Source organism: Phymastichus coffea, unplaced genomic scaffold (genome assembly GCF_024137745.1).
Source record: "Phymastichus coffea isolate CEN01 unplaced genomic scaffold, Cenicafe_Pcof_1.1 PCOF00158, whole genome shotgun sequence".
Lineage (NCBI taxonomy): Eukaryota > Metazoa > Arthropoda > Insecta > Hymenoptera > Eulophidae > Phymastichus > Phymastichus coffea.
The window spans coordinates 3,476-24,902 of NW_026706969.1; the positions used below are offsets into that span (position 1 = coordinate 3,476).

General features: G+C 41.1%; 3 protein-coding genes and 1 pseudogene across 4 annotated transcripts; 3 read left to right on the plus strand and 1 right to left on the minus strand.

Moving 5' to 3' along the window:
• The first annotated feature begins 237 nt into the window (after nt 1-237).
• LOC131672737 (glutamate receptor ionotropic, kainate 2-like) lies at nt 238-2,874 on the plus strand (annotated as a pseudogene).
• A 1,963-nt stretch (nt 2,875-4,837) lies between these two features.
• LOC131672755 (glutamate receptor ionotropic, kainate 3-like) lies at nt 4,838-12,405 on the plus strand. Of its 2 annotated transcripts, XM_058950191.1 has the most exons (17): nt 4,838-5,059; nt 5,538-5,687; nt 5,768-5,971; nt 7,204-7,421; nt 7,491-7,657; nt 7,729-7,870; nt 8,764-9,078; nt 9,149-9,343; nt 9,418-9,636; nt 9,706-10,067; nt 10,149-10,181; nt 10,265-10,430; nt 10,496-10,733; nt 10,816-10,925; nt 10,987-11,133; nt 11,200-11,378; nt 11,445-12,404. In XM_058950191.1, the coding sequence occupies exons 2-16, from the start codon at nt 5,603-5,605 to the stop codon at nt 11,329-11,331; spliced, it is 2,733 nt and encodes a 910-aa protein (XP_058806174.1). In that variant the 5' UTR covers nt 4,838-5,059; nt 5,538-5,602; the 3' UTR covers nt 11,332-11,378; nt 11,445-12,404. The 2 variants fall into 2 exon arrangements, with proteins under 2 accessions (XP_058806174.1, XP_058806173.1); XM_058950190.1 differs by having other exon boundaries at nt 11,200-12,405.
• A 1,447-nt stretch (nt 12,406-13,852) lies between these two features.
• LOC131672756 (glutamate receptor ionotropic, kainate 2-like) lies at nt 13,853-18,868 on the plus strand. Its single transcript, XM_058950192.1, has 13 exons — nt 13,853-13,976; nt 14,483-14,700; nt 14,784-14,950; nt 15,031-15,172; nt 15,361-15,675; nt 15,746-15,940; nt 16,010-16,228; nt 16,289-16,650; nt 16,722-16,754; nt 16,837-17,002; nt 17,071-17,308; nt 17,792-17,901; nt 17,983-18,868. Exons 2-13 carry the CDS (start codon nt 14,491-14,493, stop codon nt 18,313-18,315), a joined length of 2,490 nt encoding a protein of 829 aa, XP_058806175.1. The 5' UTR covers nt 13,853-13,976; nt 14,483-14,490; the 3' UTR covers nt 18,316-18,868.
• On the minus strand, nt 18,398-21,396 carry LOC131672757 (protein-associating with the carboxyl-terminal domain of ezrin). Its single transcript, XM_058950193.1, has 5 exons — nt 21,007-21,396; nt 20,462-20,912; nt 20,216-20,387; nt 20,003-20,139; nt 18,398-19,931 (listed from the first exon to the last, which is right to left on the minus strand). Exons 1-5 carry the CDS (start codon nt 21,199-21,201, stop codon nt 19,027-19,029), a joined length of 1,860 nt encoding a protein of 619 aa, XP_058806176.1. The 5' UTR covers nt 21,202-21,396; the 3' UTR covers nt 18,398-19,026.
• Nucleotides 21,397-21,427: the final 31 nt, after the last annotated feature.

Below are 21,427 nucleotides of genomic sequence, written 5' to 3' on the forward strand. Positions count from 1 at the left end.
AATCACGAAATTTCGAAAAATTGACCAAAAGTTGAACAGTCACGAAATTTCGAAAAATTGTACGAAAGTTAAAAAATCATGAAATTACGAAAACTTTACGAAGAATGTGAAAAATCATGAAAGATTGAAAAATTGGGTTGGGTTATTGGATTGGGGTTGGGTTGGGTTATTCGGACGTGCGATCAATCGTTCCATACGTTCGATTAATGGTGTTTGAATATTTTTTCATTGCGGCAGAACAAGTTGAACGGTTTGACAGGACCGCTAATGTTCGATGCAGATGGAGTCCGAAGGTATTTCAAACTCGACTTGTTGAATCTTCATGAAACGGGCTTGGCGAAGGTTGGCACCTGGAATTCCGATCGAGGCTTCGACGAGTTGAATCTCGCCAATGAAGTCGCCATGGAGCACTTCAAAGTTCTCATCACCATAGTGAGCTTTTTTTATTCCACGACGATACTGCTCTCTATCATGCGAACACCTACTAATTTATGGTGAATTTCCAGAATCCGCCACATGCACACAAAGTCAATCATTCGAAAAGCTTGACGGGGAACGCTCGTTACGAGGGCTTCGTTATCGACCTTATCAAGACCCTCAGCAAGGAGTTGAGCTTCAACTACACGTTTTTCGTGCAAACGGACTCGGATAACGGTAATTGTACGAAAAATGAAAAGACCCAGCAGTGTACTTGCAGCGGAATGATGGGTCAACTTATAAGAAACGTAAGTTCTAATGGTAACGTGTTTCTGATCGTTTTACATTGCATTATTGATGATATCGATGGAAATGTTGTTTATCAAAAGGAAATGGACATGGCGATCACGGACTTAACGATCACGGAAAATCGCGCCAGATGCATACAATTTTCAACGACATTCATGAATTTAGGCATGAGCATTCTCTACAAAAAGCCACAGAAAGCCAAACCAAAGTGGTACTCGTTCTTCATGCCGTTTAGCAGTCGCGTCTGGATGTATTTAGCTTTGACATGGATAATAGTCTCCGTGCTTTTCTATACTTTTGGTCGTATCAGAATGGTCAAACCCATATCCTTGCATCGATGAACCTAAAGAGCTGGAGAATCAATTTCAAATTGATAATGCTCTTTGGTTCACCATTGGCACCCTTTTGCAGCAGGGTACCGAGTATGCACCGATGTACCTTCACATTTTACTACGTCTTTAACAATACTTTTAGATGTATTTTCAATAACTGATTAATGTAAGCCTATTTTCCAGAGGGATATCGACGAGATGTCTTGCAGGATGGTGGTTAGTTCATTTTTATTAACGATCTTCTTTTGTTAATATAAAAGTAGTTGAACAGAAAGTAGTCATTCGAAAATGCAACAGGTGGTTCTTCTGTTTGATCATCACGAATACGTACACGGCCAACTTGGCTGCTTTTCTGACAATTGAAAAACCTAAAGTCATCGTTCGAGATATTCGAGATCTCTACAATCAAACGACAATCAAATATGGTGCTAAAAAAGGCGGCGCCACCTTTACATATTTCAAAGTCAGTCACATATAGTCGTTGATTTGTGTTTCCCCGCGTTCACATTCAGAAATTTTGTTCTTAGAGCTCGACCAATCCTAATAAGAGGGCGATGTTTGAGAATAAGTTGGATCCAGAATGGTCGAAAAAGTGGATGGTAGATACGAACGAACAAGGAATTGCATTGGCTGCAAGCGAAGAAAACAATTATGCTTTCTTCACGGAATCACCTACCATCGAATACGTGCAACATAGGATATGTAATCTTGAGCAAGCAGGTGGCTTGATTGATCAAAAGACTTACGCCATCGGTTACGCCTCGAGTAAAAGCAATGATATCTGTGATCAAACTTATGTCGTGCGAAAACATTAGCTAATCCTGGCATATGAATAAATTCCAAAATAAAATGTACTTTTTGCGATTCTAGAATTGTGAAGTTGTTTGCAGCTTGTGAGCTTTCTAATAATTTTCATCTCATTGTTTCCGTCAAACAAATAAAAGATGCTCGTAAATAATGGTAAATTTCACTACGAGCATATTTTTTTGATCGTTATAAAAAAATCGTATACTAGGAAATAGACACAAAAAGAATAATTTTCAAATACTTATTACTCAGCTTCTAATAATACTGAATAAGTATCTAATAAGGCACTATGATAATACGTATGGAGACCTTCAAGGAGAAAAAAATAATCGTTGATCAAAATTACCTAATAAAAAGTTTTTTCATTCGTTTGTGATCTTGAACAGCAAGAAAAAAAATATTCGAAAGCCATAGGACTGAGAAAAGACCGTGAATCTATATACAAAGAGTGCATTTTATTTTGGAATTTACTCATATATGTTTGTTCGCAGATTTCAAGTATGCTTTGAAAGTCGATGAAGTTCTATCCAAACTCAATGAGAACTCGGTGGTAAAGAACTTGTACAAAAAGTGGTGGACTGAGAAAGGCGCTGTTTGCACTGTAAGCTGTATTTTCGAGTAATTCATCTTCACTGTTTTCCATGGTGTCTTTTATTTTGCAGGACGGTAGCTCAAGTCTACCTACACCCATGACTTTGACTCAATTGGTTGGTGTTTTTTACGTATTAGGAGGTGGATTCGTCGTATCCTTTGTCGTTTTGTTTTTTGAGTTTGCTATCAATGTTTATTCTGTTTCGAAATCAAATAAGGTGAGCGTAGTCAATAAAGAAGATTGGAATTTGAAGAATTCATCTATTATTCAATGTTTTCATAGGTCACTTTTAAGAAAACTTTCTCGGAGGAGATAAAGTTCATCAAAGGGATGAAATCCATCAAACCAGTATTGAAAATACATAAATCTCCAGTGAACAATTACTCTTGCGATTTGATGATTACCACGCAAACTTGAATAGTGTATTCGTATAGGTTTGTTATTTTTCTCTTGCTATTTGTTAAATTTTTATATTCAAAATTTTCTATAAAATATTTTTTTATCGAAACAGATACATTATAGATCGCATATGAATCAATATTTCGATTTGTAAATGTATTAAAAATAACACGAATGAACATTCGAGCGTTGTCTTTTTACTTATTTTTTCCATTTATAATATTGTTATTTTGTTGATAAAATGAAGTATTCAATTATCTGTGAATGTATATATTACCTTTGTTTATATATATTCAAGATCCTGCTGTACGCGTAAATAAATATACCGAATAGGATATGTAGTTGCGATTTGCTTAAATTATAGCTAATGGGAACTTGAAAAGAATGCCATTGATACGTGTTTCTATGTGAAATGCAACCGTGCATTTTTATAGCGCAGCACTTTAATTACACCGGTAATCCAACGGTGTTTCCTAGCAGGAAATTTTATCATGCTCCGCTAAAATTTCGTATTCGTAATAAATATAAATGATAGTTGAGATGCTTTTCAAAGGTTCATGCATTTACTTCTAAAACTTTGTGCTGATAATTTGCAAAATAAAGATGATCGTTACATAAAGATTTGTTAACATGTGTCTCAGTTTCTTTTCAGTGGTTTGTCTAAATTATAAATAGTCATAACTGAAAAAGTATTTTTCAAGTTTAGGCGAATCGTTGCAGAAAAGCCGCGACAAATTTTACGTATTCCTTTTACATCTGCACAGAAGTGTATGTACTTACGATTATACATTAATATGATATAAGATTTCATAGCTTGAGTTTAAATTAATATTTGATGTAATGCTAACTTGATTTTCTTAGAATGTTGACTCGAACGGTTACACTGGCAAGCTACAGATTTACTTGTGCTTAAATTTAATTGAAGTAAATTATTGCGAATCCGACCTGCGACCTTTGACATCCTGATCATCCTCATCGTCCTAAAAATCCATGTCTGTTTCTATCTCGCAAGGTATATTAAGCGAAACGCGTGTAGCTAAAAAAGTATTTGCTTTCATTCGATTAAAAGGATGCGCAATCTAGAAAGCAAGAATGTTTATGAATTAAAAAAGAAGCAGACGTCGATGGTAATTAATGTCGTCGGGTATTTTCGATAAACGGAAATAGAAATGTTTAAGACCTGAACAGCAAGATTAATAAAATAACTTACCTGTTGTGGATATAAGGATTCTCCAAGATTGTCACCTGAATGCAAGATAGGCTGATTGACACCAACGCGAATGATATAACGTTGAATCCAGTATCGGTAATCTCAATTGTTTTATAACCGATCTTCGAACTATGTACTTTATATGAGTAGATACAAGTTTTTTAGAAAGTAGATATTCGTCTACATCATTTTTAAGTACCTAGCGTTGCGCATCGCTGGCTGCGGCATTGCATTTGTTGAATTAACGAGCAATGAAAGCTGGAAGACTCGCTGGTAACTCTTTTTTGATGGAAAAAAACCTTTGCCATAATTATACGCAGTCTCTTTTACAGGACCTTATAGTCCGCAAATATTACGGCAAGCAAACGATTGTGCGTACAATTATTTTACACATGAACTATTTTGCGCAGTAACATAGCGTTTACATTTGTAAAATAATTTGCCAATATTAATTTGCCAAAAATACGTTCTTTTGCAGCTACTGCGATCAGAATGTAAAGCTCTAAATCTCTTCTTTTGCGCGATTATTAATTTTTCGATTTTTTTCGTAATGTCCAGCTTGAGCACTGAAATAAACATTGAAAAAAAAATACGTTGATCGATGCGCACGCGTGGGAGAGGCGTGAACGCATAATTTTAGCATGGCATATATGTGGGCAATGAAGTGCAAGCAGCTTTGGCGACGGCGCGCAACTAGTCCAAGTCTATTAATAGGTAAAGCAACAATATCGTGGCTTGTTTCATTTAGAGGCAGCTCGGTAGCACGCCACGTTACTTTTGCGGCAAGTGCGATGCTCGAGAGGATTTTCGGAAGCGTGCGTTACAGCCGAGACTCGATTGGGTGCGCGCGATCCGGTGCCGTCGAGTAATCGGCTGCGACGGCCTTCCGAGTTATTCGAAATACGCTACGTCTCAGCAGGGGGGGCTCCGTTGGTAAATCCCGTCGAGTGTTTTCTGTTTTGCTCGAGTTAACGGTGTAAGTAACCCACAGCTGTAAGTACCATTTTTGTAACGCACACACGATCATTGGCTAATGTCTTTTAATTTGCATCTTAAAAATAATCGTTCGCGTCCTCGTTCATTGAGACTCGCTCGTGAAATTTTTCAACGAATTTCGAGGAAGCGCCAAATTTATTAGAACGCCGAGGAGATCACTTTTATTCCAGCTGAAATGAGGTCTTTTGAGGCGATAATAGAGTAGCTGTCTGTGCTGGAACCTCGCGATCAAAATGTGCTACCGCATTGAGAAGCGTAAATATTTCAACGGCTAAATATCAAACGCGGTCTTGCATTGCATCTTGGAATAGGCGCGATTCTCAGAGAAAAATAAAGAAAGCATGCACTCGATGCAACTGGAAATTTGCATGCTCAATCGTAATCTAATCTTATACATGTGTACTTGTGGGTCGTATCTTTTTGCTCGAACGACAAATCACTGCGACGCGATCCAAAACTAACGTGGTCTGAAAAGCGCAAACATGCGCAACGTCAAGGCAGCATGATTTCAGATAAAATAGCAGCAGCGTTGTTATCGCGATGTGGATTCATTACCTCCTACTGGCATCAGCGTCACAATTGGTATATGCGCTTGGCAGTGCGCGTGCACCGATAGCCGTTCTAGGTGAGACATCTTTGCGACCAAACGAAAGCACATTTTGAGGACAAGACGCGTAGAGACTTATCTGAACGAATCGAGCGCAGGTGGGTTTTTCGAGGAGAACGCGTTCATGCGCCGCTCGTTCTTGCTGGCAGTGAACACGGTGAACGAGTGCACGCGCGACTATGAGATCTGCGAGCTCATCCACAACACTGGCGACGACGTCGACCTAAACCGCTACCATAAAGTTCAAATCATAGCGAAGGCGGCCGAAGTCGACGACGACTTGATTTACATCTACAAAAAGTGTTTGTTCAAATAATTTTCCTATACTAGACTAGTACAGCATGCTGTGCGCACTTAGTAATTACTAATATAAAGTATCCAATATGTATTCAAACAGAACAGAAATTATCGCAATCATCTCTCACTCTTGACGATTTATTTGCATGAAAATATTTACGATGATTTTATTAATATTTTCAACTAAAACGGAGTGCTTAATTCGATAGTAGCTCAAGCTTCTTTACGTAGTCAGTGATTCCAGTTATCTCTGAGGATCGTTAGATAGATTTTCTTCATTTTATTCGAAAACACTAACAATAAAACATTTACATATCGCGTGCCTACAAAAAGTAGGTTCGATGCAAAGGTTTTTCTTAGTTTATGTGTTACGTAATACGTACTGACTATAGTAACAGCAAAAATAATAATCTATAGATTTTGTAATGTGCATTTTCAAGTGTTTTTTTTTATTTGCGTATACTACGCTTTATTAACAAAACAACATTCAACAATGTTAAGATTTAAGTAAAACTAAAATAAAATTCTACTGACCTACTCAAGGTTCTCGAGCTTTCATTCGTTTGAACCAATAAATTACGCTTAAATAAAACAGTATATTTATTCTTTTTTTATAGTACATTACCTATAACTAGTGTAGAAAAATAGACCCTTGTCTCGTGCAAGGTTATGACCCGAACGAAGCGACGGGCTGGAAATACGAACACGTGTCAGCTACGGTATTCTTCAAGATAATGCGTGGAAAGCGCCAATTTTAGCGCCAATTTCATAATATATTATTCAGCAAAAATCAACCATTCAAATGGCTCTACATTTTCACAAGTCTGCACAAAAGTAATTATTCCACTGTACCGCGAATTGGAAAAAATAACAATTAACGCGACGGTCACAGAATCGACAAAATATGTGGTCTTACTGTGACCACACACTAAGTACAGTGATTCACTTTCCCACTTGCTAGAGTAATGCAACGATCTTGAACGATGGTGGAATTTGGCACTGATCCCATTAGGCTAACATTCGTCAAGAATGCCATTCATAAGCTTTTCTTAATTTCCGACCGTTTGCTTGAAGAATACAACGGATTTCTCACTTTTTTCTACGTATTATCAATGCTTTGAAAGGAAAATAGCTAACAGGCGATTTTTTTCTTTATGAAGAAAATACACGTCTTGAGTATTAAGTGCTGCGAGCTAATCGCCAAATGAATCATGAAAGTTTTGCATTTGACGCACAGTCGGTCAAATGGCAGGCGCCAATGGTTCTTTGTCGGGAGACGAGGGACTCGGCTTGTCCTCGGTGATAGGACCCCACGAGCGCACCGCATCGGTCTACACGCAAGGGCTGTGCGCGCTGCACGACATACCGCACATTGTCATCAGGCGCGAGAGCAGGCCGACGCCCGGTCCCGTGAAACCGATCAATCTCTACCCGGACACCAACGCGCTCGCCGCCGTGAGCACTCGCTTCTCCTGTTTCAGAATCATCTCCGAAAATCAGTCGGCTATCCTTTTTGTCGGCCAGGTATACGCGCAGATGATCAAGAGGATGAAGTGGGAGTCTTTCTCGATATTGTACGAGGACACGGACGGCCTGATAGCTCTCCAGGACGTCCTGAAAATTTATCCGATGGTGCCGCCGTACACCCACGACATTCGAGCTTTTAAATTGGGCAGTGGGCCAAATTTCAGGTAAGAGAAACGAAGCGATACGCGAACGGTGCTCGTCTTCGTTAAAGTATATTGACGCCGTGTAAACGCAGCGAGCCACTTTTGACTGCCAAGTATTCCGGTCACAAAAATTTTCTTCTGGACTGCGATTACGATATCCTTTTCGACGTAATGAGACAGGCGCAAGAAGTCGGCTTAATGTCTGAAGCGTACAAGTACATCATTACTTCCTTGGTACGTTTCAATCGCCGAAATACAAACCAATTGTTTTTTATGTACCTCGTATTTTAATAATTCTGTGACAAATGATCATGAGCTTAATTATTGGTCATCCGCACCTAATTTTATATATATAACCCAACCCATTAATTCAGTCATTCTGCTGCACTGCAGTTCTTGCACATAATTTCTCATATCATTCAAGATGTTGCGTATCAAGTCAATAACCCAATTTGAGTACATTCAAACTTGCTTTCACGACTGACGATGAAGAGAATTGCTAGGACGCACAAACATCGAAAATTTCTTTATTTTAAACAATCAATTGTTACATGCATTACATCATAACGATTGGAAGAATCACGCGAAAGGAACGATATTACTATCAAAAATATGCACGCATAGCTTGCGAGATAGTAGACTACCAGGAGTGCATGAATACGTATCTCAGCATCCCGCAAGAAATGGGATGATCCTATATGCATAATGGCGTGTTCTTCCATTTGCGATATATCGCTGCCCTTTATAATAAGAGAAAACGTGACCATACTGTTGCTACGAATGTAAGTGATTGTTACATGTATCAACCAAATGCGATATGCTATAGAAGTACTCTTATTGTGACTACGCGTGATGTAGTTAAAACGTTAAAGTCCATTGTTCATTTGGCATCTAACATGTTTTACGTATAACCTATTTATCGAGCTATCCTACATTTAAACTCTAATTGTATACAAGATTTCTCGTAATTAAAAGTTCGTTGTATCCAATAAATCTAATTTATAGTCAACCAACAAATAGCTGACAGTTAATTTGCTTAAAATTTGCTAATTTTGTGGGTACGCAATAGCTTTATATGATTTAGAAGCGACAACATAACCGTTATAATAATAAAATTATTCCTTTAGAACTTTCAAGCAACAAATTTATGGGCATTCCAACACACCGGCGCCAACATCAGTGGTTTGCGATTAGTCGATCCGGACGATCCATTCGTCTCGAGCTTCGTCGGCACGCATTTGTACGACTTCGGAATAGAGTCGGTGGACAAACTACGGGTCGAGGACGCTCTGATGTTCGACGCCGTAGCGCTGTTTGCACAGGGCTACAAAGACTTGGCCTACGCCAATCCGAACGGGCGCCGCGGCGCCAAGTTGCCCAAGGATTACAGTCAGGCTCGTCCTTGGCCAGAGGGACTCAGTCTTCGGAATTACATCCTGTCCGTGAGTGCTATTCGCGAGCGAGCGGGCGCCGGGCTGAATAATGCTGTGCGATCGTTGCTCGTGTCGGCAGAGCAAGTTGAACGGCTTGACCGGGCCGCTGATGTTCGACGCGGATGGACTGCGCAGGAATTTCAAGCTCGACGTGTTGAATCTCCATCACACTGGCTTGGCGAAGGTCGGCACCTGGCATCCCGATCGAGGCTTCGACGAGTTGAATCTCGTCAATGAAGTCGCATTGGAACACTTCAAAGTTCTCATCACCATGGTGAGCTTTCATGTCGTTTGATGATGTTGCGCTCTTTCATTTGAATACTTGGTCATTGTTTAACGCACGAGCAGAATGCACCGTACGCACAGAAGGTGAATCGTTCGGGAAGTTTGACGGGTAACGATCGTTACGAAGGCTTCGTTATTGACATTATCAAGGCCATCGCCAAAGAGCTGAATTTCAACTACACGTTTTACGTGCAAGCGGACTCGGATAATGGAAGCTGCAAAAAAGACAACAGTACAAAGCAATGTTCCTGTACCGGCATGATGGGTAAAATTTTAAGAGATGTAAGAGTAGGTTGCATCATATTGTCCCTTGTTAATATAAAAGTCAGTGATTATATCGGTTGATAATAGGAAATGGACATGGCGATAACGGACTTGACGATCACGGAAAATCGCGCGCAGTGCATTCAGTTCTCAACGACATTCATGAATTTAGGCATGAGCATTCTCTACAAAAAGCCGCAGAAAGCCAAACCGAAGTGGTACTCGTTCTTTATGCCATTCAACAGAAGCGTATGGATGTATCTAGCCTTGGTCTGGATTACGGTCTCTTTGTTGTTTTATATTTTTGGCCGTCTCAGTCCACCCGAATGGACAAACCCATATCCCTGCATTGACGAACCTACAGAGCTGGAGAATCAATTTCAAATTGACAATGCTATCTGGTTCACCATCGGTACCCTCTTGCAGCAGGGTACCGAGCATGCGCCGATGTACCTTCACACTTTACTACTTCTTTAACAAAAGTTTTAGATGTATTTTCAAAAACTGATTAATGTTGAACTGTTTTCCAGAGGGATGTCGACGAGATGTTTAGCAGGATGGTGGTTAGTTGATATTCATTAACGATCTTCTTTTGTTAATATAAAAGTAGCTCAACAGAAAGTAAAACGCTTGAAAAATGCACCAGGTGGTTTTTCTGTTTGATCATCACAAATACATATACCGCCAACTTGGCTGCTTTCCTGACAATTGAAAAACCTGAAGTGATAGTTCGAGATATACGAGATCTGTACGATCAAACGACAATCAAGTATGGAGCAAAAAAAGGCGGCGCCACATTTAAGTATTTCGAGGTAAGCTAAAGCAATGATACGCTTATTCTTTCGCGCAAAGCATCTGCGGAAATGTCTGTCCTCAGAGCGCTACCGATCCTCAGACGAATGCAATGTACCAGAATATGATAGACCCGGAATGGTGGAAAAAATGGATGGTGGATACAAATGATCAAGGAATCGCGCTGGTAGCGGGCGAAGAAAACAATTATGCTTTCTTCACGGAATCACCGACCATCGAATACGTGCAACATAGAATATGTAATCTTGAGCAAGCGGGCGGTTTGATCGATCAAAAAGCTTATGCCATCGGTTTCGCTACGAGTAAGATCAGTGCTATCCGTCGTCGCGCTTGTCTTACCTAAAAACGTTAACGAGTACTCTATGTTTACACGCTCGCTCATAGATTTCAAGTATGCCCTGGAAGTCAACGAAGTCATGTCCAAACTCAATGAGAACTCGGTGGTCAAGAATTTGTACAAAAAGTGGTGGACGGAGAAAGGCGCTGTTTGCACGGTAAGCACAACTTTTGCGTCATTTCATTTTACAGTTTTTCGTCATTTGCATTTGTTTGCAGGATAGTAGCTCGAACCTACCCACACCCATGACTTTGACCCAATTGGTTGGTGTTTTCTACGTATTAGGAGGCGGTTTTCTCGTGTCCTTTGCAGTCTTGTCTTTGGAGTTTGCTCTCAATGTTTATTCCGTTTCGAAATCAAAGAAGGTCAGCACAATTAATAAGAGATAATTTTAATGTCAGCAAATTATTTATCATTCCATGTTACTACAGATCGCCTTCAAAGAGACTTTTTCGAAAGAGGTCGAGTTCATAAAAGGAATGAAATCGATCAAGCCGGTATTGAGACGAAAATCATCAGCGGACAATTACTCGGGCGATTTGATGATGACCTCGCAGACTTGAACGTATTCGCGAAATGTACACTTACAGATTTTTTTCTTACTTTTGAGGTTATACTTTATTTTATACGAAATTGTAAATCGCATATTTTTCTATCCGAAAGCAATTGTTTGCAGACGGGACATCAATTGCTCGTTATCTTTGCAAGTGTATCAAGAATAATACAGAAATACCTTCGTACGCTTGTGCGCCGTAACCTGGATAGTATGGCCGCGCCGTTTCCAGTGGCCGCTTTTTGGCATAACCGCTTAAACGGTTGTTTTGTAAATTCCTCGCAACCCAGCGATGTATTTTAAGTAATTTCGAGATATTTCGTTGGTTTTCGCAAAAGCTCGTAAAGCTCGAGGAAACGAGCAAATCGAGCCGAGCTTTTGCAAAAGCCTATTAATCGGACTTGAGCTTCAGAGAAAAAGATTAATCGTGTACACGAGAGCAGCAATACACAGGGAAGTGTGATACGAGAAATAAAAGATGAATTGTAGATAAGCGGGAAGGTGATAGGTAGGAAGCGAAAAATCGTGAGAAAAACCGACAGTTTCTACAAGCGGAAAAACGAGAGCGAGGTATCTGAGGTTGGATACATCTGACAATGACACATCGCATCAACCAAAAGGAATCACCAAGAATAACGTAATAAGATATTTTAAGCACTCAAGTTCATTCATCCAACGAGATGAATACGTTTTATAGATTTCTTTTTTATTTTTACAATATAAAAGCAGTTAATAACAGGCTGTAATTATAACCATCAGCCTATAGAATTTTCTTTCGTTTGTAGGAATCGTATTGTAAAAATGCGTACGTATGAAACTTACGTAAATGTTATTTAAAAACACAACTTAATGGCAAATAGCATAATAAAATACGGTCATAAAAATGACATTGACGTTTCGTCATAGCAGTTGTTATACATTCTTTACCACACTTGAATCGCTGAATGCATTTTTCGTAATTTCACAAATATCAGAGTTTTTTTTGGCTTACTCAACTATATTATTGAAAAATAGTTGAATAGGATAAAATGTACTACGTAGTGTGAAAGCTCGGCTCGGCTCGGTTTGAGGTCAAGGGCCAAAGCACAAGCTGGTTCGAATTGTCAAGCTATGAAACTGTGTATTCTTACATCTCCAATCGAGATTTTGAAATATTTAATTGGGAAAAACCGAGCTGATAAAAGCGCAGAGAGTACTGGGGCTGAAGAGGCTCGAGCTTTTCGAGCTTTTCGAGCTTTCGCAGAAGTCTAACTCACCTCATAAAATTTCGACTGAAACAGTTGGATTTATAATTAGACGTGACCAGAGCTATGAAGTATGAGCTTACAATTACATTTATAAAAATACGCCATCTAAAAAAAGAGCTAGATAAGTAACGGATTTACGTGAAATAAAATAAATAAAATATTTACTTATAAGCAATTCTTGAACAACTGGCTATTCGTATATACACTATGAAGCAAGCACAGGAAGCCGGAAGAAAGTTGGCTTCGCGTCGATGCAGCCTCTTCGTCGAACGCAAAATCTTTCCGTCGTCTTGCGTCTCAATCGCCGTGATCGTACGAAGCTCGATAAACATCGTTCCGCGTTCGATTCTCAACGTTTGACGAAGCTGCAGTTGCGCGTGTGGGAGAAGGATATAAATATATACAACTCCGGCACTGCGTGCACACGTGCGTCGAATAAGTGCAGGCAACACGCGGCGACGAGTCGCAAATGGCCCGAGCCTATAAATAAGTATAGCAACGTAAAAACGCTGCGTCTTGCACGTACACTTGGAGGCAGATCGGCATTGCGCTCTTGCCGCGAGTGCGAGCAAGTCGCTAGATTTTCGGCGGTGCCCGATGCTTGTAACGACGCGATCCGCGTGGTCCTCGTGTACTTTTGCGCGCCTCTCTTTCTTCTCTCGAACCCGTGCAGTTGTGAGTACGTCGCTACGACGTAAAGCGTTTATGCAAAACTATCGTTCTCCGCGCGTTCGCCAGCGCGACAATTACCTCTCGGCTCTCCTCTCTCGACGAATCCCCTCAAATCGGACGACAGAACTTGTGCGCAGATCGCTAATTATTGTTCCTTGTGATGCAACTGAGCTAGTTCGTGTTTTGCCGTCAAACAATATTTTCGCTCAAACGGTCTGGGAATTACTTTGAATTGGTTGTCGGCGTTCCGGGTCGTTCAAAAATAACGCGTCTTCCGCGTGTGTCGCGCGCGAGATACGTAAATGCACAACGCGAAAGCGGCATAACTGCAGATGAAGTAGCTGCTTAGAATGGGATCATCGCCATGTGGATTCGCTGTCTTTTACTTGCTTTCACGTCGCAATTGGTGTATGCGCTTGGCAGTGCGAGTGTACCGACAGCCGTTCTAGGTGAGACGTCTTTGCGACCAAAAGAAAAGTATATGTTTTGAGGGCGAGACGCGTGGAGGCTTATCTGGACGAATCGAGCGCAGGTGGATTTTTCGAGGAGAACGCGTTCATGCGCCGCTCGTTCTTGCTGGCAGTGAACACGGTGAACGAGTGCACGCGCGACTATGAGATCTGCGAGCTCATCCGCAACGCTGACGACGACGTCGACTTGAGCCTGTATCATCGGATTGCAATCAAGGCGAAGGCCGTTCAAGTTGGCGACGACTTGATTTACATCTACAAAAAGTGTTGGAACGCCCTTCTTATACGTCTGTTTTTTTTTAATTTTTATTTTGCCAGTTTACTCAATTCGCAGATGAGCAAGTGATTCTTATGGCTTATTTGCGCATATATACTTCAATCAAGTTCCGTGAAGTGAATGTCTATACAAACCACTACAGAATTTGGCACTCATCCGATTAACAGTTCTTCTTTTTCGGTCAACTCGGAATAGATCTCTCATTTTTATATGTCCATACGTACTTCGAAACCTTTTTTCATTGTTTTCTATTCAGCATGTATGTTATATCATAACGTTATATTTATATTTTACAATAGAACATTCCCTAGTATACTTTGAAATAACCATTGAATTAGTTATGAGAAATCTGAACTCAAAAGAAAGTTATCTAATTTATTACGAGTGACAATGTAAGATAATTGCATTATTACTTCAGAGCCATAACTACAATTATGAACTACAACTACGAATAAAACTGTTTTGAATTCTAAAAATTTGGCATTTGTTGCTTAGTCGGCCAAATGGCAGGCGCCAATGGGTCGTCGTCGGGAGACGAGGGACTCGGCTTGTCCTCGGTGATAGGTCCCCACGAGCGCACCGCATCGGTCTACACGCAAGGGCTGTGCGCGCTGCACGACATACCGCACATCGTCATCGGGCGCGGGAGCAGGTCGACGCCCGGTCCCGTGAAACCGATCAATCTCTACCCGGACCCGAACGCGCTCGCCGCCGTGAGCACTCGCTTCTCCTGTTTCTCCTGCATGCCGTCAGAATCACTTGCGAAAATCAATCGTTCGACTCTTTCATCGGCCAGGTCTACGCGCAGATGATAAAAAAGTTTCAATGGAAATCTTTCTCGATATTGTACGGCGACACGGACGACCTGATAGCCCTCCGGGACGTCCTGAAAGTCTATCCGATGCGTCCCCCGTACACCCACGACATTCGAGCTTTCAAATTAGGCAGCGGACCAAATTTTAGGTAAATGAAAACTAATGAAGTAAGATGGAATGCCGAAATGCTTCTCCTCGCTACTGTAAATTAATGCCGTGTGAATGCAGTGAGCCACTACTGGCTGCAAAATCGTCTGGTCACAAGAATTTTCTCCTGAACTGCGACTACCACATGCTCGTCAGCGTCATGAGACAAGCGCAAGAAGTTGGCTTAATGTGCTGTTCTTACAAATACTTGGTTGCCTCCTTGGTACGCCTCAAAACAGTTGCTCTAAAACAAACAAAGAGTTACCATTACTTTCGCATCATTAATTCGGAAAACGTAGCTCTTATGACTCGGTTCGCCACTATCACTTGCAAAAATTTTATGAACATTTCGTGAGTAATAAAGAGTTAGATGATTGGCTGGTAAGAAATCTAATAAAAGTATCCAAGCAGGATCTGCAGACGATCGACTTATGGCCATTCCAGCACACCGGAGCCAACATCAGTGGTTTGCGGTTAGTCGATCCGGACGATCCATTTGTCTCGAACTTCGTCGGCACGCATTTGCACGACTTCGAAATAGAGTCGGTGGACAAACTACGTGTCGAGGACGCTCTGATGTTCGACGCCGTTGCGCTGTTCGCACAGGGCTACAAGGACTTGGCTTACGCCAATCCGATCGGCCGCGGCGGCGCCAAGCTGCCCGAGGATTACAGTCAGGCTCGTCCTTGGCCAGAGGGACTCAGTCTTCGGAATTACATCCTGTCCGTGAGTGCTATTCGCGAGCGAGCGGGCGCCGGGCTGAATAATGCTGTGCGATCGTTGCTCGTGTCGGCAGAGCAAGTTGAACGGCTTGACCGGGCCGCTGATGTTCGACGCGGATGGACTGCGCAGGAATTTCAAGCTCGACGTGTTGAATCTTCATCACACTGGCTTGGCGAAGGTCGGCACCTGGCATCCCGATCGAGGCTTCGACGGATTGAGTCTCGCCAACGAAGTCACACAGGAACACTTCCGAATCCTCATAACCATCGTGAGTTGTTCGCATTGATTTGCAATATCGTAGGAGCTTACGAGCGTCGAAAGCTGAGATACCTTTCAGAACCCGCCGTACGCGCAGAAAGTGAATCACTCGAAAATGTTGACGGGCAACGCCCGTTACGAGGGCTTCGTCATCGACATCATCAAGGCCATCGCCAAGGATCTGAATTTCAACTACACGTTCTACGTGCAAGACGACGGGGACAACGGGAAATGCTCGAAAGACAACAGCACGAAGCAGTGCACGTGCGGTGGCATGATGGCCAAGCTGCTCGAAAACGTAGGTATTTTGCCACTCGCGGGCGCCAAGCGAGGCGCTGATCCTGTCGTTCGACCGAAGGAGATGGACATGGCGATCACGGACCTGACCATCACGGAAAACCGCGCCCAGTGCATACGCTTCTCCACGGTCTTCATGAACCTAGGCATGAGCATTCTGTACAAGAAGCCGCAGAAGGCGGCGCCCACGTGGTACTCGTTCTTCCTGCCCTTCAACAGCGTCGTCTGGATGTGCCTGGCTCTCGCCTGGGTCGTGGTCTCGGTTCTCTTCTACGTCCTCGGTCGGCTCAGTCCGCCCGAATGGACCAACCCCTATCCCTGCATCGACGAGCCCGAAGAGCTGGAGAATCAATTTTCCATCGACAATGCCTTTTGGTTCACCATTGGGGCTCTCATGCAGCAGGGCTCGGAGCTGGCGCCGATGTACCTTCCGATTTGCCTCTTTGCCTTTTCCGCGGACCCATTCGTTAATGTCCACTCTTCTTTTCTTACAGAGGAATATCGACGAGATGCCTAGCGGGATGGTGGTTAGTTGCTTTTCCTTCGTCATTTTCTTTTTTGTAACGCGGAAGCGTCTCGATGGAGAGTGAATCTTGTGCAATGCGACAGGTGGTTCTTCTGCTTGATCATCGCCAATACCTACACCGCTAACTTGGCCGCTTTCCTGACCATCGAGACACCCGAAGTGATCGTTCGCGACATTCGAGACCTGTACAATCAAACGAAAATCAAATACGGAGCCAAATTAGGCGGCGCCACTTTCAAGTACTTCGAGGTAAGCCGCAACAGCCTTACAGACTTGTGCATATCGAGATGTATCTGCGCGCCTGACTTTGCCCGAAGAGCGCGACCGACCCCGAGAATCGGCAGATCTACGAGAATATGATGGATCCGGAATGGGCCTCCAAGTGGATGGTAGATAAGAATGAAAAAGGAGTCGAGCTAGTTGCAAACGAAGAGAACGATTATGCTTTCTTCACGGAGTCACCGACCATCGAGTACTTCCAACATCGAATCTGTAATATCGAGCAAGCGGGTGGTTTGATCGATCAAAAGGCTTATGCCATCGGTTACTCCTCGAGTAAGATTATTCAACTCATTCGTCAGTGTTGGCCGGTAAAACCGTGGCTTAACAACGTTACACGCGAACAATTTGTAGAGATCGTGTAACGACGTTACTTTCCTAAAAATCTTGTAGCAGATCACTAGTAACGTCCTCAAAATTCTTTTTCAACCATTTTATCGTTTTCACATTCCATTGAATTGCGTTACGTGCTGCCAAGCTGCATATCTCAAGCTTTTCAATTAAAAAATCAAAAACTTAGAAATATATTTATAGATTAGTTCACTCAAGTAGCTCCAGAGTTCGATAACTTGAATCGTTCTCTAACTTGTTCAAGTTTTTGCCTTCGTGCTCGAGTGTATATCGAAACTTGCTCAATGACACCACACGAATAACGAAATACCTAGTCGCAAATATAAATTTGCCCAACACTGTTATTTATGATAAGATTCTTCCTGTTTATGAACATTAATGAATCCTGCATGATAAATTTATTGGCAGATTTCAAATATACAATGGAAGTCGATAAAGTAATGTCCATGCTCAACGAGAACTCGGTGGTCAAGAACTTGTACAAAAAGTGGTGGACTGAGAAAGGCGCTGTTTGTACTGTAAGCTGCATTTTAATGTAACGCTGTTTAGCTAATCGTAAATAACTTCGTACATTCCGTGTCATTTCATTTTTCTTGCAGGACGATAACTCGAACCTTCCCACGCCGATGACTCTAACCCAACTGATTGGTGTTTTCTACGTATTAGGAGGTGGCATTGTGGTGTCCTTTGCAGTCGTATTTTACGAGTTCACTTCTAACGTTCTTTCTGTTTCAAAAATAAATGAGGCAAGCAAACTATTGCCTTATTGTTCAATTCATAAAAAAATCAACAATCATCGTACATCGTCGTTATTACAGGTCGCTTTTAAGAACACGTTCTGGGACGAGGTGAATTTTATAAGAGGATCAAAATCTATCAAACCAGTACTAAAAAAACAGAAATCCTTAGAGAACAACCATTCTTGCAGTTAGACAATATCTACTCGGATGCATTCGTGATAAATGCAAACTTTCTTGTTACTTGTTATATTTTATTTACTTTTATACGAAATTATCAATTCAAGTCCGATTACATAATTTTCTTGCCGAAACAAACACATCGCGAATAAGATCATGTAAAAGCTCTCATTTGTGAGTGTCTTAAGAATAAAACGTGTGAGCTTTCACTGATCGTTTCCTTTTGTATTGCCCAACCATCTTCACACTTTTCGATCTCTTAGATTTTTCGAGAAAAAAAATGTATTATTCGTAAATATATTCAATACAGATATTTACAATAATCAATCAAGATTTATACATTTTCTAACGATTATTTACAAGTATGTAAGTTAAGCTAAAGTGCTTCTCTCGGTTGCACCTGTAATCGTTGTTACAAAAATACGCTACAAGTATATAAACAAAATAAATATCAGATATGCGCGATATTAAAATGGCGAAAACTATGCTTGTGTGTGTGTGTGTGTGTGTGTGTGTGTGTGTGTGTGTGTGTGTGTGTGTGTGTGTGTGTGTGTGTGTGTGTGTGTGTGTACATAAACAACTTTTCAACAGCTGACTTTTCATATATTATCAAAACACCGAAGAAAGTAGAAAGACATTTGCACTTACAATGCCTCTCCGATTCTCCTTATCTCAATACTCAACAGTCTATGCTAAAACGAAACTTTCAGTCGCTTACTACAAATTCTACTTGTCACCTTCGACTTCCCAATCGTCGTCTTCACCCCATCCGTCAGGTTCCGTTTCTGTACTCTCCATGGCCAAATTGAGTTTATTCGTCATCACAGTCGTCGCCGACTGAATTGGTAAAGCTTCTTCGACATGCAGAATCTGTGTTTTTTGAATTACTGGTTCCATATCCGTGAAGAAATCAATCTCTTCCGGTACTTCATTGTTCATGGATTTGGAATGCTTAATGTCTAGCTCCGAAATATCTGCGATAATAGGTTTCTTCGGGTAGGAATTAGTCATCGACATTGACGTTGACATTGGAATCTTCGCCAATTCTTCCTCTATAACGAGAGTATCGAATGTTTCTCCACCATTACTTGTGGTCATCTCCAAGTTATTTGCTTCAGTGGCCTCCCAGTCGGACCAGTTTTCTTCTTCGGCCGAACCGAAATTCACCTCCTCCTTGTCTTCACCGCCATCGGGTGACGGTCTCTCGGGTAAGTACAATGGTGGCTCCTCCAAACTCGTAACTGGCGACTCTACTGTTTTTGGTGGAGTGCTAAACGTTACTCGCTTAGTTGATTTGTTTCTTTGTGTCTTGTTCGGTCGACCATCGGTGAAAAGTCTGGCACGTTTGCCGCCAATAATCGTGGCTGCACCGAGAATAGGAACTAAATCTGCTAAAGCTCGTAAAGTAGTGCTAACTAAAACGTCATCAGTGTCTTTGATTCCAACAAGGAGTTCCGGCAACACGCGCCTCTGTAAATCGTCAATTTGAAATGCTTTTATGAAAGAGTTCATGTGCTTGAGCAGTAGCATTCTGATTGGCCCGTCGCGAACGCAAAACATTTGTAAAAGTTTTGGAACTAGACAAGCTTGAAATGTTGAAGTTGTCAAAAGGCCAGGATCATCTTCTTTATCTAGAAAAATTCAATGTATCAATCAAATAGATAATTCATAAATTATTTTAAAAATAACTTATAATACACACCTTTTGGCGTTAGAATAAATGGCAAAAATTTTGTTTGTGCAGTGGGATCTAATAAAACCATTCTCGACAGTAATAATTTGCCTAACTGTTCTGCAACTATTTTTTCAGGAAAATTTTGTAACTGTGATACTAAGTTTCTAAAATTAAATCAATCAAAATAAAAATTAGCACCATGTTTATATTTGCATACATTTAGTTGAAATGAATACATACAAGAAGAATGACTCTTTTTCCAGCTCAGTTTTTAAAGGTAATTCCATCAAAAAAGCATAGATTTTCATAAAATCATGCGTGAAAAATGGGTGGTTGACTAGAGAAGACAGTGATATATCTTTAAGTTTTGCTTTACACATATCTCTAAAATCTGTTAAGCCAGGAACATCGTCTAAAAGTAAAATTAAGCACAACTTTAACATAAAATAGAAATAGAAAAGTCAAAGTCAAAAATTCATATAATACCTTCATTCTTGTTTTTCAATATATCTTCTGATAAGACAGCATAAGCAAATTTATCAATAGCTGATGGATCATCAGAAATAGTTTGCATCACAGTATCTTCATCAGGTGATATGGCATTCTCATAGCGGTATGTCTTGATTTTCTTAAAGTAAGCAGCATTTATATCTGAATTTCTACAGAAATATTCCAAACCACCAAGTTTCCAAGAACCTTCTGGAGTCACATAAATAGAACTATTGCAGACATTATTATGTGAGCCACTGGCATTCTCATGGAGAAAAAGCAATGCTCTCAAGATACTATGCAATCCTATACAAATTTGCAAAGTAGTTTGGGAACCGATCACTTGAACTAATGGCTTTACTTCCTCTGTTGCTAGAAAAAACTTGCTTCCTTTTGACCAAGAGGATACATATTTTAGGATGCAAGGATGCCTATGGATCATCAAGTTCTGAAATCAAAACATAGTAGACGTCAATGATTGGTCTAACTGATAAGTGTAATTGAAAATTAAAAAAATCAAAATTAATAAAACAAAAACATACCTTAGCTGCCTTCTCTAGAGGTGAGGGTTTACCAAAACTACAATCAGAATGTAGGGAAGGCTCACTGACAAAAACAGACAGACTTTGAGGATTGGAGCTCTGTATGATAGAACTATGATGAGTCCAGAAGTCGGTGATCTCAATTGCCTTGTCATCGATCTCTAAACCCTTAAGAGCGCTTTTTTCATTGCCCATGACTGTTGTTGACCACGAGAAAGCCGACCTTCACGACTATATTAACTTTCAGAAATCAATTGTCATTGTCATTCACCGTGTTGACCACGTACAATGGCCGTGAACGGTAGTGACTACTGTGTGGTGTAGTGATAGCTACGTCGGCGGGACAGTAAACTTTACTTTAGTATAGATAACGGTGGCCGGTGGGGTGGGTGTGGGTCGCTATCTCTAAATAAATTTACTT

What these genes read in the sequence shown, in the direction of transcription:
- LOC131672755 (XM_058950190.1), top strand. Translation starts at nt 5,603, where the DNA reads ATGTGGATTCATTACCTCCTACTGGCATCAGCGTCACAATTGGTATAT. An exon ending in TTCGGAATTACATCCTGTCC is followed by an intron (nt 9,079 to 9,148) that starts GTGAGTGCTATT and finishes TCGTGTCGGCAG; the next exon opens with AGCAAGTTGAACGGCTTGAC. An exon ending in AGAAAGGCGCTGTTTGCACG is followed by an intron (nt 10,926 to 10,986) that starts GTAAGCACAACT and finishes ATTTGTTTGCAG; the next exon opens with GATAGTAGCTCGAACCTACC.
- LOC131672756 (XM_058950192.1), top strand. Translation starts at nt 14,491, where the DNA reads ATGGCAGGCGCCAATGGGTCGTCGTCGGGAGACGAGGGACTCGGCTTG. An exon ending in TCCGAATCCTCATAACCATC is followed by an intron (nt 15,941 to 16,009) that starts GTGAGTTGTTCG and finishes GATACCTTTCAG; the next exon opens with AACCCGCCGTACGCGCAGAA. An exon ending in AGAAAGGCGCTGTTTGTACT is followed by an intron (nt 17,902 to 17,982) that starts GTAAGCTGCATT and finishes TTTTTCTTGCAG; the next exon opens with GACGATAACTCGAACCTTCC.
- LOC131672757 (XM_058950193.1), bottom strand. Translation starts at nt 21,201, where the DNA reads ATGGGCAATGAAAAAAGCGCTCTTAAGGGTTTAGAGATCGATGACAAG. An exon ending in ATTGAAAAACAAGAATGAAG is followed by an intron (nt 20,388 to 20,461) that starts GTATTATATGAA and finishes TTTTACTTTTAG; the next exon opens with ACGATGTTCCTGGCTTAACA. An exon ending in GAAAAAGAGTCATTCTTCTT is followed by an intron (nt 20,140 to 20,215) that starts GTATGTATTCAT and finishes ATTTAATTTTAG; the next exon opens with AAACTTAGTATCACAGTTAC.